The sequence below is a fragment of the Fundulus heteroclitus genome, chromosome 17 (assembly GCF_011125445.2).
Source record: "Fundulus heteroclitus isolate FHET01 chromosome 17, MU-UCD_Fhet_4.1, whole genome shotgun sequence".
Taxonomy (NCBI): Eukaryota; Metazoa; Chordata; class Actinopteri; order Cyprinodontiformes; family Fundulidae; genus Fundulus; species Fundulus heteroclitus.
Window position 1 is genome coordinate 9754840 of NC_046377.1, and position 15496 is coordinate 9770335.

The window sequence follows — 15496 nt, forward strand, 5'->3', positions numbered from 1 at the left end:
TTTGACGGCAGCGCACATGCGCGCGCGCCGAGCCGAGCGTCTCGGTGCAGTTTGTGCCTCTGACGCGTCCGGTCATGACGTGCCGAACTGTCCAGCTGTAAGTTTGTTAGCTTTGACAGATCCACTTGGCGTGAGAGGAAGCTCAGCTCAGCTCAGCTCAGGCTGCCGCTAGCAGGCTAATGCTAACCCCGATAGCCCAGCCTCGGGAGCTGCAGGGCTTCCACCACGCGCGGCCCCCCTAAAGTTTGTTGCGGACGCTGCCGTGTGTGCGTTTGTAAGCGGATGTTTTGTCTACGCAGACGCGGTCTCGTCTCCGGACAAGGACGACACGGACCCTCGCTGCCCCGCCGAAGCCGCGAAACTCGGCAGAGACGGTAAGGAACTTGCGCGAGCGGCGCCGTCACGTACCACACGGTGATGGTTTGTTATTGTTTTTTTGCGGCGCGTGCATGGCAGCTTTTACGGCACCATTTTAACCACTTCTGGGGTGGACAAAAAAAACAACAACAACAAGCTTGTTTGGTAACGCTGCCGTTGTATAGACTGCATGTTCGTTTTAGTTTCGATGTAATCTCGCTTTGCAAAAATAAAAAAATAAAAATACACTCCTTACAGCGGTTACTTTGCTGCACAGGAACCTCGTTTTGATTGTTGTGGTATTCTGTACTTTTGTTTTATCTAAAATAACAGGTGTATTAATTGGAGGGTCGTTTTAAGGGAGGTACGTTCAAACCTTAGTTTAATTATGAAGCCTCTAAATTATTGTTATTTATTCAGATTTTGATTATTATTATTAATAATAATAATATAATAATAATAATAATAATTAAAAAAAATGTCCAAAACATAACAATTTTTTGCTCAGTTGTGTGTATTTTAAATGTTAATGATCAGGCTATAACAACTTAATGTCGCCAACGATTGCAAACTGGTGAGAGCTGTATAATGTGGCTGATGCTGACCAGTTTAAGAACAGGGAGGAAAATTGAGCCATGTTGTGTTGATGTTATGTTTGTGCTTCATTGTTTGTTTTTTATCTCTTTTGATTCTGTCTTAGCCGAAAGTTATTATGTAGTGTTGGAGCTGAAGAACATACCGAGTGGCAGTCACCATCGCAATATCAATATGGGGAGCATTGCAATCGGAAAGGTCAGCTTGCAATAAGCCAGGCAGCATGTGGTAGGGCTATGCCTTAGAATTCAGCTTTTCAATAGCATATTTGGCCACTTAAATGGACCTTCACTGCCTCTTATGCGTACAGCTGATGTAGTACTTGGTGGCGTGGATGGAGATGTGGAGAAATTGCTATGATAGAAAACAGAACAAAACAAACAAAACTCTTTGACCAAAACGTGGTCTTACCTACATTAACCAAGTGACATCGCCTATGATTACAGCTGTTGTCACTGACTGGTCGTGCTGGGTTTTGTGTACTTTTATGCGTTTTATCTTTTTAAAGCTAATATTTCTAAAATTTTATATTGGAGGAGTTTTATAAACGGCACAAAAATTGTCATAAATTTGTGCAGGCATCTGGTTTTGGTATTCTTTGCAGTCTTTCTGGGGCATTTATGTTTATATCGATATCGTATTGGCCGAAATTTAGTTTTGACAGAACGCTGTAATTACGCAGATTTGATCCAGACAGTTTTGTTAAGCATGTGCTCTTTCTTTATTGTGATCGGTTGACTTTTCTTATACAGATTCTTAAAAAGCTTAACTAACCGACTTGACCAAATCTTTTTGTCCTAAGAGTAAATTAAACACGGTTTTGTTAGACTTAAAGATCCAACAACTGTGCCCTCAGCTGTGTCGTCGCGACAGGGTTGTAAGAAAACACAATACAGATGATATTCTGAACTTATTTACTTTGTCAGCGCAGATTCTCCACACTTCAACAAGCAAGACCAAATAAGAAACCGTTCTTCAGGGGAATGATCACCAGTCAAGCGATCCAAGCACAAATGGGCAATGTTTGTGGTCATTCATGCCGTCTTTAACTTTTATTTTGACATTCGATGTTAGAAAGCTGCGACTGAATTCAGCTTATTTATCTTCATAACGTACTTCTCAATATTTAGATTAATTTGACCACCAGCAGGGAGAACTTTTGCCCTTTTTGTTTTAAATGTTAGCGTAAATATGGATAAACTGCTGTATCCTCCTTACTCAAGGTGCCATAACATCAGGATCTCACGGAAGTATCGTCCGTGTTGTATTTAGTGTGATAGCTCAAGCCACTCATCTTAAGCATTAGATCTGGGCTTTTGTATTGACTTTACAGCTTGGGGGGGGGGACCCCTGCGCTGACACTTTGCACCATCTCACTCCAACCCCCCCCCTTGAGGGGGACAGACCTAGAGGAGATCCTCCACACCTCCTTACGTATAAATAACCTACGGGAGCGTGGGCGTGTGAAACACTTGAGTCATCCCCCTAAAAATTTGGATGTGCCACAGCCCCCGAAGCGGCACGGTGACGCACGCTCGGAGCCGGGGAAACTCTTCTCACTCTCGCTGGTCAGATACCAGCCGCCCCTCTCCTCCCACGCACGCTCGCTCGCATGCCTCATCCATCTCGTCCCTCCCGTCAGAGCAAGGCCGGAGCGGTGCTTCCAGAACTGCCGATCTGCTGGCAACGTGACGCTGCGGCCTGCCGGGGCCGACGCGCAGACAAACAAGCAAGGAAAACATTTATTTAATTTTTTTCTCAAAGGCTCTCCTTTTATAAACTAGCGTCCAGCAGAAACATGGCTGATCGTGACTCGCGTACTCGGCTTTTGGTGACGGTCTGACTGAAATTGGCGTGCAGCGCGGGTCATTATCGCTATCTGCCTCTTTCTCGCTCTCACACATGCACACAGTGGAGATGATGACAACCCGGAGAAACTTGGCCTGATTAGACAGACAGCCACTGGCATGATCTCATTACAGCTAGACGGCGCTCTAATGTGGCTATTTGTGGGTCAACATACCTCTTTACTGCATGTCATTTAAACCGTTAAGGCAGCGCTTCGGATTGGCACTTCACTTTACAACGCGGGGAAATGGCCGTGTGTCGTGTGGTGCTTTCTCTGTTGGGGCGAAGCAGAAGAGAGCGTTGTGGAAAGCGCCAGTCTCAGAATTAGTCACGCGGCGAAACACAGCGGCGCGTTGAAGTGTTCGGTGCCGAAATCAGTCATCCTTGCCAGCCTTAAAGTCCAAAACATTTGGAATTTCTGTAAAATGCTACGAAGCCACCGATGCTGCAGATTCGACGCGGGATAGTTTGGATTTCTGCGAAGAAAATACATGCCAGAATGATCAGCTTTCCTTTATCTGGCATCTGTCGCGACGATAGTTTCAGTTGCTTTGTTTTGACCACGAATAGTTGGCAGTAATTAATCAGATCAAGCTTGAGAATATGCTGTTGTGTTCATCTTAAATGTAGGCGACTCGGTATGTTTGTGGCCTGGTCTTTGGATGTAAACTAAGGTGGATTGAATCAACATGTTTCAGTTTTTGAGATTGCATTTAATTCAATTGTAAGGTTAAAAAATGAAATAAAAGTGACATGTGAAGTAAAATAGTCTGTCAAAAAGTCAAACTTTGTGTTCTTATGATATACAGTTATGAAAAAATAGGACTCGCAATAAAATATTCAGTTCTTTAAAATTTAAAATTTGCATAACCCTGACTAATGTTTTTCTCTTCAGTTATCGCTGGAACAGAAAGTAGTTTATTTACAGATAAACACAAACACATGGTATTTATCATTCAACAAACGATAATAAATAAACGTGTATTCTGAGGAAACTTTTACAGCACCCCGATGATCAATAGCTGGTTTGCAATAAAAACGTAACCATAAAAGCTCACTGTCAGCCTCTAAACAGCAGCTATGATTATATGGACATAAGTAATCGGAATAAAGAGTCGATCTGAATAAAAGTGCGTCATGTAAACATGCTAACCCGAATATTGTGATCTGATTAAGTCCAATCGCAATGAAATTGTATTCCCGAATGAGACGGGTGGTTTTTGCCGATCGGTAATCCAACAGCGTTCACCTGGGTTAGGGGAATGTGACAACTCGGCGCATGTCAGTGAGCTTAAAACGCTTGAAATAAAACCGTGTCCATGTGAATGTACGTCATGATCGGATCAATCGATTGTGTGCCCACCTAAACGATATATTCAGACTTTTTATTTTTTTCCGATCTGAACAAGGAAGTTTGTACTTGTCAGACACCAGCTTCAGTTTACATCAGTCTGAGGAAACTTTGCTCCACTCCTCACTTTCAGCTGTGAGCTGTTTGGGTGGTATAGCCGATTTTAAGTCGCCCACAACTAGGACTGTCATAAACGACTATTTTAGTTATCGATTATTCTGACGATTAATTGATAAAAAGAAATTGACGCATTCTGCAAATTTTTCTCATAATTACTTAAGCTTATTTTATGAGTAATAGAAATAAATGAAAAAAATGCTAAATGGCAAATAATTCAATTCTTTTTTAATAACAACGATACATCTTGAACTAAAAGGTTCTGGTATGATAAATGTTAAAAGCTCAGCCCTTTCTAGTTGACAATGCAGTACCAGCTCCCTCTGTAGTGAACATGGTCACAAACTAAAAACACATAAAGTTTCACTAGCATACTGCCTTCCGGATTTTTTTTATTGATTAATAAACATAATTCTATTCATATAAAACAGCCCTTCTAATGTGCTTCGGGGCTAAGATAACACTTTTAGTTTTTTTTAGTCCACAAATAGACAGTAAAAATGACACAAAGGTACACAGCTAATCTAAATTCAGGCATAATAAATACTGCCTTTTAAAAAAAAATTACCCATTTTATTAGAATTGAAATACCTTTACTGTCCCACTGTGGGGAGATTTGTGTGTGAAAGGGGCAAAAACAGACGGGCCTAGACACCAGACCTACACACAAGACTGATTAATATGAAAAAAAGCTACATTTTAAAGTTAAGCTGTACAGCAGAAGTGAAAGGAAATACTGTGCGATTCTAGATAATAAGGCATATTTAGATTCAGATAAAAAAATTAAGTGTTGAAGAAAAAACTTTAGTTAATTTACAGAGCGATGTATTATTTTAGTCACATTTTTATAATTTTTTTGCACAAATGAACTACTGAAAACGCATCCACTGAACAGAACCAGAACCAAACTGTACTCTAAGCTGACAGCTCTAATATGGCCCTGCAGGTTTGTAGAGGAACCTGCTCTTATTTTCATTCTGCAGGGAAGGAGCTCCGCTTTGTTGGCATCCATTCAACCTTCAACAAGTCAGGAGCGCGCTGAACTAAATATGTGAGGTGTAAACGGGGCAAACCATCTTCAAAATCCTAATGAACAACGTTGTAAATAGAACAGAAAACTACTTTTTAAATACCTCCGTAGAACTTTAGTGCTTCCTCTGACCCTTTCGACTCGCTGATGCTGAGAATGACTAACTTTGAGTTTTCTTCTTGTGCTGTGGGTAGTGAAATAATGAGCGGTGGTGCATTCACTGATACGCGAAGTGTTGGATTTTTGAGTTTCAGACCAGCTGGTAGCCGGCCAGGGTGGTTTAAAAAGAGCTGGTTCTGGTTGGCTTATATTTTGTACAGGAGTTTTTGGCTGATGGTCCGATTGATAAACTTATATCTTAAGTTGACAAGCGTAATAAAACTTAACGCTTTTGCGCTTGCAGTATGAAAATGACAAGTCTCACTGGCTTTACAGTAATCTGACACTTTTAAACGGTTAATCAGAATTTCCGATGTACTCTGAAAAAGCATCCCAATTGTGCGTTCTGGTGCCGTCCCAGTAGTCATCTGGTTTGTCTGTTCAGATTAGAGCTGGAGTCAGAGCTGTAACCCCAGCCTGAGCATTTACCCCCAAACTCTAAAGATAATGATCCTGAGCTTCCCTTAGTTTTGTCTTTTTTTTTTTTAATGTTCTTTATTCCAAAACCTGCTGTTTAGGGTGCAATGATGGCCATTTTTCATTCTTTTTTTTGTCAGCAAGTGGATGGATCTCTCTTCTCTGGGAGCTAACTTACAAATGAAAAATGATCGGTTCACTTATTTCAGACAAAATCAGAGTCGAATGACTTGTTTTGTTTTTTTGTCTCCAAACGTGCTTATTCCCGGCCGGGGCTCTGCTTGTTGTAGCAGTTCCTTTCCTGTCAGGCTTCAGGTGGAAGCGTGGAGTTGAAAACGCACACATACTGCATCGAGCAGAAACGGGCACGTCGTTTGCATTTGATTTGGCAGATGCAAAGGAAATTGCCCTTTCTATTCTTTTTCCCCTCCTCCTGCCCAGGTTCTTTCATGCCATGTCTATGAAAATCGACTATTTACAGCATTATTCTACGAGAATATCTTATTTTCCCTGGAAGGCCTTGGTGGTATCTTTTTTTTTTTTTATTTATTATCTTTAATAATATTATTTACCTTCCTCTGCAGATGACGCCGCAAAGTCCTGAAACAGAAAACAGTTGCTGTTTTCTGTTTCAGGATATTCATGGTAAAGCTGTAATTAATTCTTACTGCCTAAAGCTGGGCATACACTCTACGATTATTGTACTTTTTTTTTTTTTTGCCCTTTTGGGCCGATCCTTCAGTTGTGCTAGAATTTTTTTGGATCGGGTTTCAGCTGCATCAAACTACGGAGGAGCAACACGTAGAATTGCCAGGTCAGCACGTTTCGTTCTATTGAGCCTCATATTTAACAAGCGAGCATTGACACTTCCGTCTTTTTCTTCTTCTACTGTTTACGTTTGGCTTCCGGATAGACGAGTCCGAGAAGCGCCGTCTCTCTACGGGGCTGGGAACTGTGAGCTGCGGTTTCGTCGTACAGTTTGAGCTGTATCTGAGTGCAACGATTGAAAATATCGCACAGTGTACGCCCGGCTTAAGTTGCTGCTTACATCGCTGACCCCGATACCCCAGCACCAACCCGACCTCCTCTGTTGCACGCCCGGACGTTCAGCAAACGAGAAGCAGCTCGTCGCCAGAGTCGGAGCAGTTTGAAAGGTTGCTTATTTAGAACTGGGCTTAAATTCGTGGTGATATAAAGAGGTTAATCTGGGATAGTAAATGTGGGCCAGCGTTGTGGTTTTAGTTCTGCAAAGGGCGCATCGTGAGTGTGATCACAAACTAAGAAATTTGACAGCAAACGAGACAAAGTGACCGACACGCCGGTCTTCACGTCTCTCAGAATAACGGTTTCTATTGCTTCGTCTGCGTCTCTGTCTACTACAGCAAGGGTGTAGATTGCATCGGCGGTAAACATAAAAAAGAACTGATCCAGCTCTAAAAATGCATATACTTATAAATAGTTAATACAAAATGAGCTACACGGGCCCTTTTTTTAATAGTACATTTTGCAGATAGGCGATCAAATAATCTTAATTCATCTTGATATAGTGTGATTTATTTATTTTAAATTTTTTTTAAGGAATGTCAGTCCATTTGTCTTTTTACGCTTCTTAAATTTTGGTCATTTTCAACTTTTTTGGGATCAAAGAGGAGCGCTTTCGTCCTTTCCTGCGTCCATTTTCCACCAATCAAAATAAACCGTTTTATTCCCATGTACCTAAACCATCACCTATCAGGTTTGTTTTTATTTATTTCAAGAGTTATAGATATAAATGTTCAAGTATCACAGGAGTGAATTTAATTCTATGTATTTTCTGAAATTTGTGTTACACAGGCCAAGCCTCAAGGTGAGCTCCTGCTGGTATTTATCTGCATCTTTAAACCACAGGTCCTCACGGCAGACAATGAGCAGGATATAGAAAATGACTTAAAACCATTGGTTGTGGAAGCGGGCTTGATGCGGTCCCCTGGCAGGTATGAATTGACGTGTTGTCAGTACAAAACGTCCGCAGCGGGGGGGCTCCATTAGCGAGCACAACCAGAAGGGTACTAAATGGGAAAGGGGTGAAATTTCTCTGCTGAATAGGATAATATGACGGTGGCTATTTTTATTTTTTTTTTTCTTCATAGCTGCTCCATTAGTGGAAAACATCATCTAATGGCAGTTGTGTTAAACTGTATACAAACAGGCCTTCCACACGTTTATGCTGCCAGCTAAGTAAATTAGTTGGTCATTTTCATAACGGGCGTGCTTTCATTGGTCATGTGGCGCCTTTAAACCAAAACAACGTTTCAAACACAAAGTGAGAAAATTAGCGTTTCATAAAGTAACCTTTTTGATATCTTGTTTTTTTTATTTTATTTGCAGTTGCTCTTATATTGCATTAAAAAAAACACATTTACATTAAAGCTGATATGCTTTTATGTCTAAGGCTGATGTATCCGTCATGAGTTCAGAAGCATTTCATTATAAGATCAAAGCAAGCGATGATGGCCCTGGCCTTCTATTTGGTGCCCACTGCCAGTCAGCTGGCTGAACCTAGGCTAATAAAGATTTTACCCCATGGATAAAAAGCGCAAATTTAGCTGATAAGAAATATTCTGAGGCATAAAAATCTATAGTAGTGACGTAGGCTCTATAAAGGTAATTTATTTTTAAGTTTACAGTAGGCAAGCTGCCATTTTAGTGTTTTTTTATTACTGGCTGCCTCAAGAATGAATCAACCACCAAAAGTGCAGAATAAGCCTTTTAAAGCTGCTGCTTAATTAATAAGTGTCTATTTCAAATTTTTCAGCTTTGGCTGTGTACAGAAATAAAAAGTAATGCATTAATAGATGCTACTGATAAACTTATCAGAACTGTGATATTGTTCCATAACCATATTTCCCAACTACAGACTAAAAGAATATAGAAAATAACTTCAAATGAGCGATTAGGAAAAGTGGGTCTAAAATGTGTACAAGTTGGGCACAAATCCTGACGAAATGTCCAAACCTTTTAAAAGCTCTAAAATGGCAAAGGACCCGAGCACCAAGGGTTGTCCTCCGCAGGACGTTTCCTACCAACTAGTTGTCATATCTTATTTATTAATGTTAAATCAGTAATTACAGTTATTAATCAGTTGGAAGGTGCTCAGATTACATTTAGTTTGTTCAGAGATCTTATTAGTAGTTGGCTGTCCCAAACAGGGATTGGAACCGCAGTTTATGGAAAAGGGATGGATCCAAGTCTTACAGAAATTATACTTTACAATAAAATTGTAATAAAAGTTGATGTGATTATCACCACAACTTAAGGAAATCTGTATACTGAGTAGGGCTGTACGATTTTGCCAAAATTCGAAATTGGTATTTCTTTCAACTATAATTGCGATTGTGATTTCACTTAGTTTCTCTGCATTAACCACAAGCAACGAAAATGGCCTGTAGATAAAGATGTTTGTAATAAAGGACTATTTAAAACAAGAAATTTCATCAATCAGAATATTATTATTCAAGAGAATAGCTTGAGTTGGACATCAAACCAACAAACACGTCTATGTATTAAACAGTTTGACCAGTACTTAATGCTACGGTGAGATTCCTGAAAGTTTCTGGTAAAAGTGTACGATTAAATAAACTCTAAAACAAATAACAGAATTAGATAATCTCATTGCTTCAACTCCCTTCCCTTCCATGTGGAGGCAAATCCACTTGAAACATATTACTGAATTAATATGTTTAACCGTTAATTGTTACGTAGCCAAAAAGTGCAGACCTGTGTTTTTTAAAATTGTGATTATATTGCAAATGCGGTTAATTGTCCCGCCCTAATACTTAGATAAAAGCTGATATGAAATGATGGGGGACTGGTACAGAATAAGTTGGGTGGGTATGAAGAGGGAGTATGGCTTGATGAAGTAACAAATTGGAGTTGGAGGCAGTTTATGCTAATATCTTGATGCTGAGAACCAACAATCACTTCACAATGCAAAAATATATATTAAACTCACCTATTTTGCATTTCTAAACTGAACTTTTTTTGCCTATTTTTACTCATCTTTGTAGAACCATCCTCTTTCAAATCCTGCATTACAGTTACAAAATCTCCAGTCTGTTTTTTTTTTTTTTTCTCTCCACATTTTTATGTACTGGTCGCTCAGTCCTCTCAAGTCCGTTATCCTGTGTCAGCATGTCTTTTCCCGGAGAAAAGAGACACTGTGTGGAGGTGTTCGATTGTGACTGACTGGAAACTCAGTCTCAGCTACTGTACCTGCAGAAAAATGGCTCCAGCACATACAATCACAAGAAGTCGGGGGAAATTTGACTTTTGGAGACTGTTAAATCTGCATAAAGTGTAACAATCTGGACTAAACGGCCAGCTTGTTTGGTTAACATACTTGTTAACAGAAACGGCAAACCAAACAATCACGTTGATGCAACTCAGTCGTCTAGACGTGGTAAAGAGGATTTGGTTTGACTATTTCAGAAACTAATGATCTGCAGGAAGCACGTCTCTGAGTGATGTTTCGAGCACCGGATTGAATCTGTGCTATGAACAATTAAGGTCTCTGAAGGTTGCACTGTGTTCCTTATAAAGTGCCCAATCACTGTATAACAATTAAACTAAGCAACGTTAAGTGCACCGTGCTGACGAAGCGCACACAGCCCTGACTCGGTTCATTTCACCGTAACACCAGTTATATAACGCCGCTTCGATTAAGATCGTGGCCCTCTGAATTATTTACTCCCAGAAGCCCTTAAAGATCGCAGCAGCCGTGAAACGTGCCCGTGCTGACCGGCTAGTGTGCAGCCGGCGCCGAGCCGCTAGGCACGCGTTAGCGCCTCCGTTCACACGCTCCTGAAGATGGCCGTCACATGCACATTCCGTAAATTCAGCCAGCAGCGTGGTACAGTACTGTCCCTGCCAGCGGATACTTAACATGATGCTGTCTCAGGCTGTCGCAGATGACAGCAAACTCGCCAGCAATGCTGGGTCATGACATGAACAGTCAGGCAACCCACACGTCTCTCATAACCCCCCCCCCCCCCCCCCCCCCCCCATTCTTGCGCGTTCACTCAAACTCTCACACATCCCACCTCCTCCCCTGTGAGCGTGGCTTAAGGCCTGCGGTTTCTCTTTAGGTTCTGGGAGATTAGCTTCTGGAAGATTAGCGAGAAGAGAGAATAGCTGCTTTCAAATGAGCATATAGCTATATATTTTTTTATTCTGTATTAAACATGTGCTCTTGTTTTAACTGTTCCGGCACTAGTGGCTCGTTTCTCACACAGTAGGCTGACAGGAAAGGGGGGGGAAGACGAGCGGCAGAGGACCTCAGGCCGGAATCAAACCCGGGTCAGCCGCGTCGAGGACGAAGGCCTCCGTATATATGGGTCGCGCTCGCTACGCCTTCGTCTTGTAGATTCAGGGAGAACGACGCTGCGCTCCAGTTAGAACAGTTTACACTTCCAGGCTGCCTTTCAGAGGACAATTTGTCACCCGGCTGTTTCTCCTTGAGATAAGAAGACTGTAATCAATCACTTATCTTTGGTATGTCGTCGGCTTTTCTGGACATCCAGGAAAAGTAAATGGTATGCGAGCCTGTTAATTGAAAGGCTCATGGTGGCCTTGCTGTGTACTCCTTTGGCTAAAGGGAGTACACATCGTTAATTTTTGCAAAAGCTAATTTAATAGATCCATCCACGATTTAAAAAACAAACAAACAAAAAAACAGCTAACCATAGAAGTTAGCTGAGCAAGGCGCACTTTCTATGGCAAAGTGAAACAAAAGGTATGCAAAGTTAATGGCAGCAAAGGGCTCGGTCAATGGCTCCATCCAGGAAAGAGACGTAGCCTAACAAATTAGTGCTGAGGAGTCATTTTTATATTCTATATCAAACCCAAACAAAGGGAGAACACAGTTAATTCCTCAACCGGAAAAAGAAATCTGGAGTACTTTTTATGAAAAAGAAAAACAACAAAAAAGCAATAAAGAATAAACATTGCTAATGCCAGTAATCACTCTGTCAAAGTCAATTTGTAAGAAAAAAAAATGTATTCACTGAGTAATATAGCTAGTTTTATCAGTGGATGCATCTAGAGAAGAGATGCAGCTTAACACAGAATCACTGGCCCGGGCTTAGTTTCTCTGGACGGAAACGGTACACAAAGCTTCATCTATAGATCCATCCGCAATAGACACGCTTTAAACAGGCCGAGTCAAAAGTGCTTTCTCTATTGAACATAAACGAAAAGATTACACGTAGTTAATGGGAAAGCCAAACAAAGCACACGCTGTTAACAGCAGCAGTAGTTTGTCAGAGGCTCCGTCCAAGAAGAAGAAGAAAGCCAGCTGAACACTGAAGCGAAGGGTCAGGGACACTTTCCATGACTTAGACTTAGATACCCTTTATCATCGTTCCACCGCACATCCACAATGTACATTTGAGCAAAATATCATTGCAAGGCTCTGAGTAAAAACAAAAGACAAAAGAGAAACATTTCATATGTTATAAATTATAAGAACAACCAACATGTTTTTTTTTTATTACTACTACCTTTGTTTTACTCTTATCAACGCAGCAGACAAAATCCAGTAGAAATGTCTCCAGTGTATTTCCATCTTAGTTCACTGAAGGGAGCTTTTCTATTATTGTTATTGCATGCAGCTTCTGTAGAAGTGCATTTCTGTTATGTAAATGCTTTTTTTTCCCCCTGTTATCTGAAGGGAATGGTTCTAGTGCGCTGTTTATCAGAAGATCAAGATGCGAGGAGGGCAAAATTAGGCTTGAAAGCTGACGCACATCATTTCTAAGGTGCGCTACGAATCTGTTCGCCTGTTTTGTAAGTTAAAGCGCACGACGTGTGTGGCTGCTTGTGCAGCTTTCCTTTTTTCCTTTTTTTTTTTTTTTTAAACCCAACGCCCCAGGGGTACCAGAGTAGCCTTCAGCACGGTTGGTTTCATCAGGTCGCTCCCTGGCGTTCAGCAGCTGCGGAGACTGCTGCCTCGGCAGGTGGCTTCAGAGGAAAGTGCGCCGTCAACCACGGACTTATTCAACGACTGCAACCGGTTGCTGCAAAGATTGTGGCACCTAACATTTATCACCTGTCTTGTCCTCATGTGAATCCTTCCCCGGTGTTGCAGCTGCTGTTTTTATCGGCTGTAAAAAGGAACACAGGCAGATATTTCTTTGCCTCCGTCGCCTCAATAAAAAAAAAAGTATGTTTAATCCTAATCCTGCGAACATCTACCGTGCGAGGTAAAATCAAATGTATATATTTTACATAATGGAGGAAAAGAGACACAGCAGCCTGGATGGAAGATTCTCAGAAATGCAAGAAACAGAAAAGGGTTCTGTCCGTATGTCATGGGGGTCGGGGAGGAAAAGCAGCGGCTCAGTTTTGAGTTCCCCCAGCTGATGGACCTCCTTAGCCTATCTTATGTCCGGCCAGCCTACGGAGGAAGATCATTTTGGCTTCTTGTATGTCGTGTCCAAGGTCTTTGTTCTTTTGTTCATGATCCACGACTCGGAACATAGGCCAGTAAATCGAGAACTTGGCTTTTTGGATGAGCTCTTTATTCTCCACAACAGATGGGAGCAGCGTCTGCATTACTGCAGGTGAAGCCCCAATCACTCCGTCCATCTCCTGCTCCATCCTACCATCACTGGTGAACAAGACACAGCTCAGAGGAAGCGATCCAACTTTTCCCACTGAACGGCTCTTTGTTTTTAATACACAGTGTGCCTTATTAGTCCACCGTTGTGTGATTTTAATATTGCGTAATCTCTGCGGAGGCCTCAGAGATTTGTTAGACAATGTTAGCTCTAATGGGAGACCCTGTCAATTGAACAAATATTAGTTCTGCTCTCCAGAAATTTTTTATTTATTTAGCGTACACGAAGAACATGCGTGGCTTAAGACTAAACCTGAACATTACCTTGAACACACCGTCCTCGCTGTGATGTGTGGGGGTGGCAGCATCATGCTCTGGGGTTGCTGATCAGTCTGGATGACAACTTGTAGACAACAGTAGAAACTTAAAAACGGTGTAATTCCCACACCGCACCTCTGTTAGGCCTATGTTCCTCGAAACTGACCGACCATGCAAATGCATACTGCCTCAAAGACACCGCAACTAATAAACGTTTAAAATGGCAGAGAAGGAAGGTTTACTATGGACAGAAGACATGGTTAAACTGTTGCTTAAACGGGGCATATCATGCAAAATCTAATTAGTGCAATCTACTGTGATTTTTCAAGCTGTATGCAAACAAAATTTCGTTCTGTACGCACTTTGTGCATGCAAAATGACAAATAAAGCTGTCTATGTCTAAATTCCATATTTTTAGCCCTTAAATACATGTTGTTGTCATTGAGGTCTCGGGGTGTGAAGTGCCTCACTTGCTTTTTAAGAGAGCACCAAAACAAGTTGCTGTCAGACGCATTTTAGAACAAAGTTCAAAGAGGGGCAGTGGGGAAATGTGGTATACAGACCAAAGCATTGCAAGTCCACTTAATATATATGGACCACAACTAAATGATTTAAATGTGGAAGGACAGGCATCAAAAAGCATGTTAGGTCACTTTAGGGTGACGGAATTATAGCCATGCACAGCCACGGTTAGGGTTAGCAGCCAAAACAGTACTCTATCTGCCTTTTTTTCTTCTTCTGTGGTACCCTCTGTTTAGCTTGAATATTGCATTTTTATCTAAATATGCCGTATTATCAGTAATGTGCAACGTTTTCTTTTTTGCCTTTTATGTTCATTCTCTTTTGCTTTTAGAACCTAACTTCAAATCAGCTTGTTATTCATTACTAATCTAGCGTATAAGTGTGTCTGTGCTTTAGCCACTGTCATTCTCTAATTCACCCATTGAGGCCCAATAAAAGTATTTCTTATCTTAAACTTGTAGGCAGCTGTACTGTTGTTTCTGTGTGCATTAATTTCTCCTAATCTCTGTCATAGGGCTGGATGACATAGGAAAAAAAAGCATTTCGCTAAAATAGAAATCATATTGATTGATATAGATAATTACCAACAAATTCAAAACATACATTTTATGCTGTTGCTTAGCGACCTATTTTTAGATACAGAACACACAAACAGTGAATTTAAACTCAACCCTTTATTCAACTTTTTACCAAACCTGCAAGAAAAACAGAGCTCGTGCCCTCTGAACTCTTTGAAGGGGGCGGAGCTTGGTGACGAAGTGTTCATGGGTCTGTTTGTGATTGGTTGGGAGGATGTAATGACTGAAATACATAGCTAGAATGCAAAAGGGAGGAAAACTGTTCTATTGACCCTTTTTTCTCTATCGATCAATATATATTGTTCTTGAATTATCGTCCAGCCTTACTCCGTCATACTGCACGTGCGTCAGGGATTCCCTGTGAAAAACAAAATTGGGTTTTCTCGTTTGCACGACAACGGAGCCGGGACGTTTTTGAACCATTAAACTCTGGAACCTGTTGGCAAACATGATGCCGTTGTCAGGGAACACATGCAGTGTTGTTGTGCAAATGAACAGTGCAAACGCAACCAAACTTTTCAGTTTTAACCAGAAAACTTTGAGTAAACTGGGCCTAAATATAAATCCCCGCCACACTTTAGAGATTGTTTTTTAAATATTGTGTAACCTAC

The 15496-nt window shown here is 41.1% G+C and overlaps 1 protein-coding gene across 3 annotated transcripts in view; it reads left to right on the forward strand.

Annotated features, from left to right (window-relative positions):
• Positions 1-15496, forward strand: part of atxn7l1 (ataxin 7-like 1) — a 47057-nt gene that overhangs the window by 330 nt on the left and 31231 nt on the right. For 2 of the 3 annotated variants that reach the window (XM_021320588.2, XM_012870537.3), the window contains exon 2: positions 300-374. In XM_021320588.2, the coding sequence (XP_021176263.2) occupies positions 300-374 (75 nt within the window). Of the gene's footprint in view, positions 1-59; positions 98-299; positions 375-15496 lie in introns of those variants that run through there. The other variant, XM_036148884.1, reaches the window with a different exon arrangement.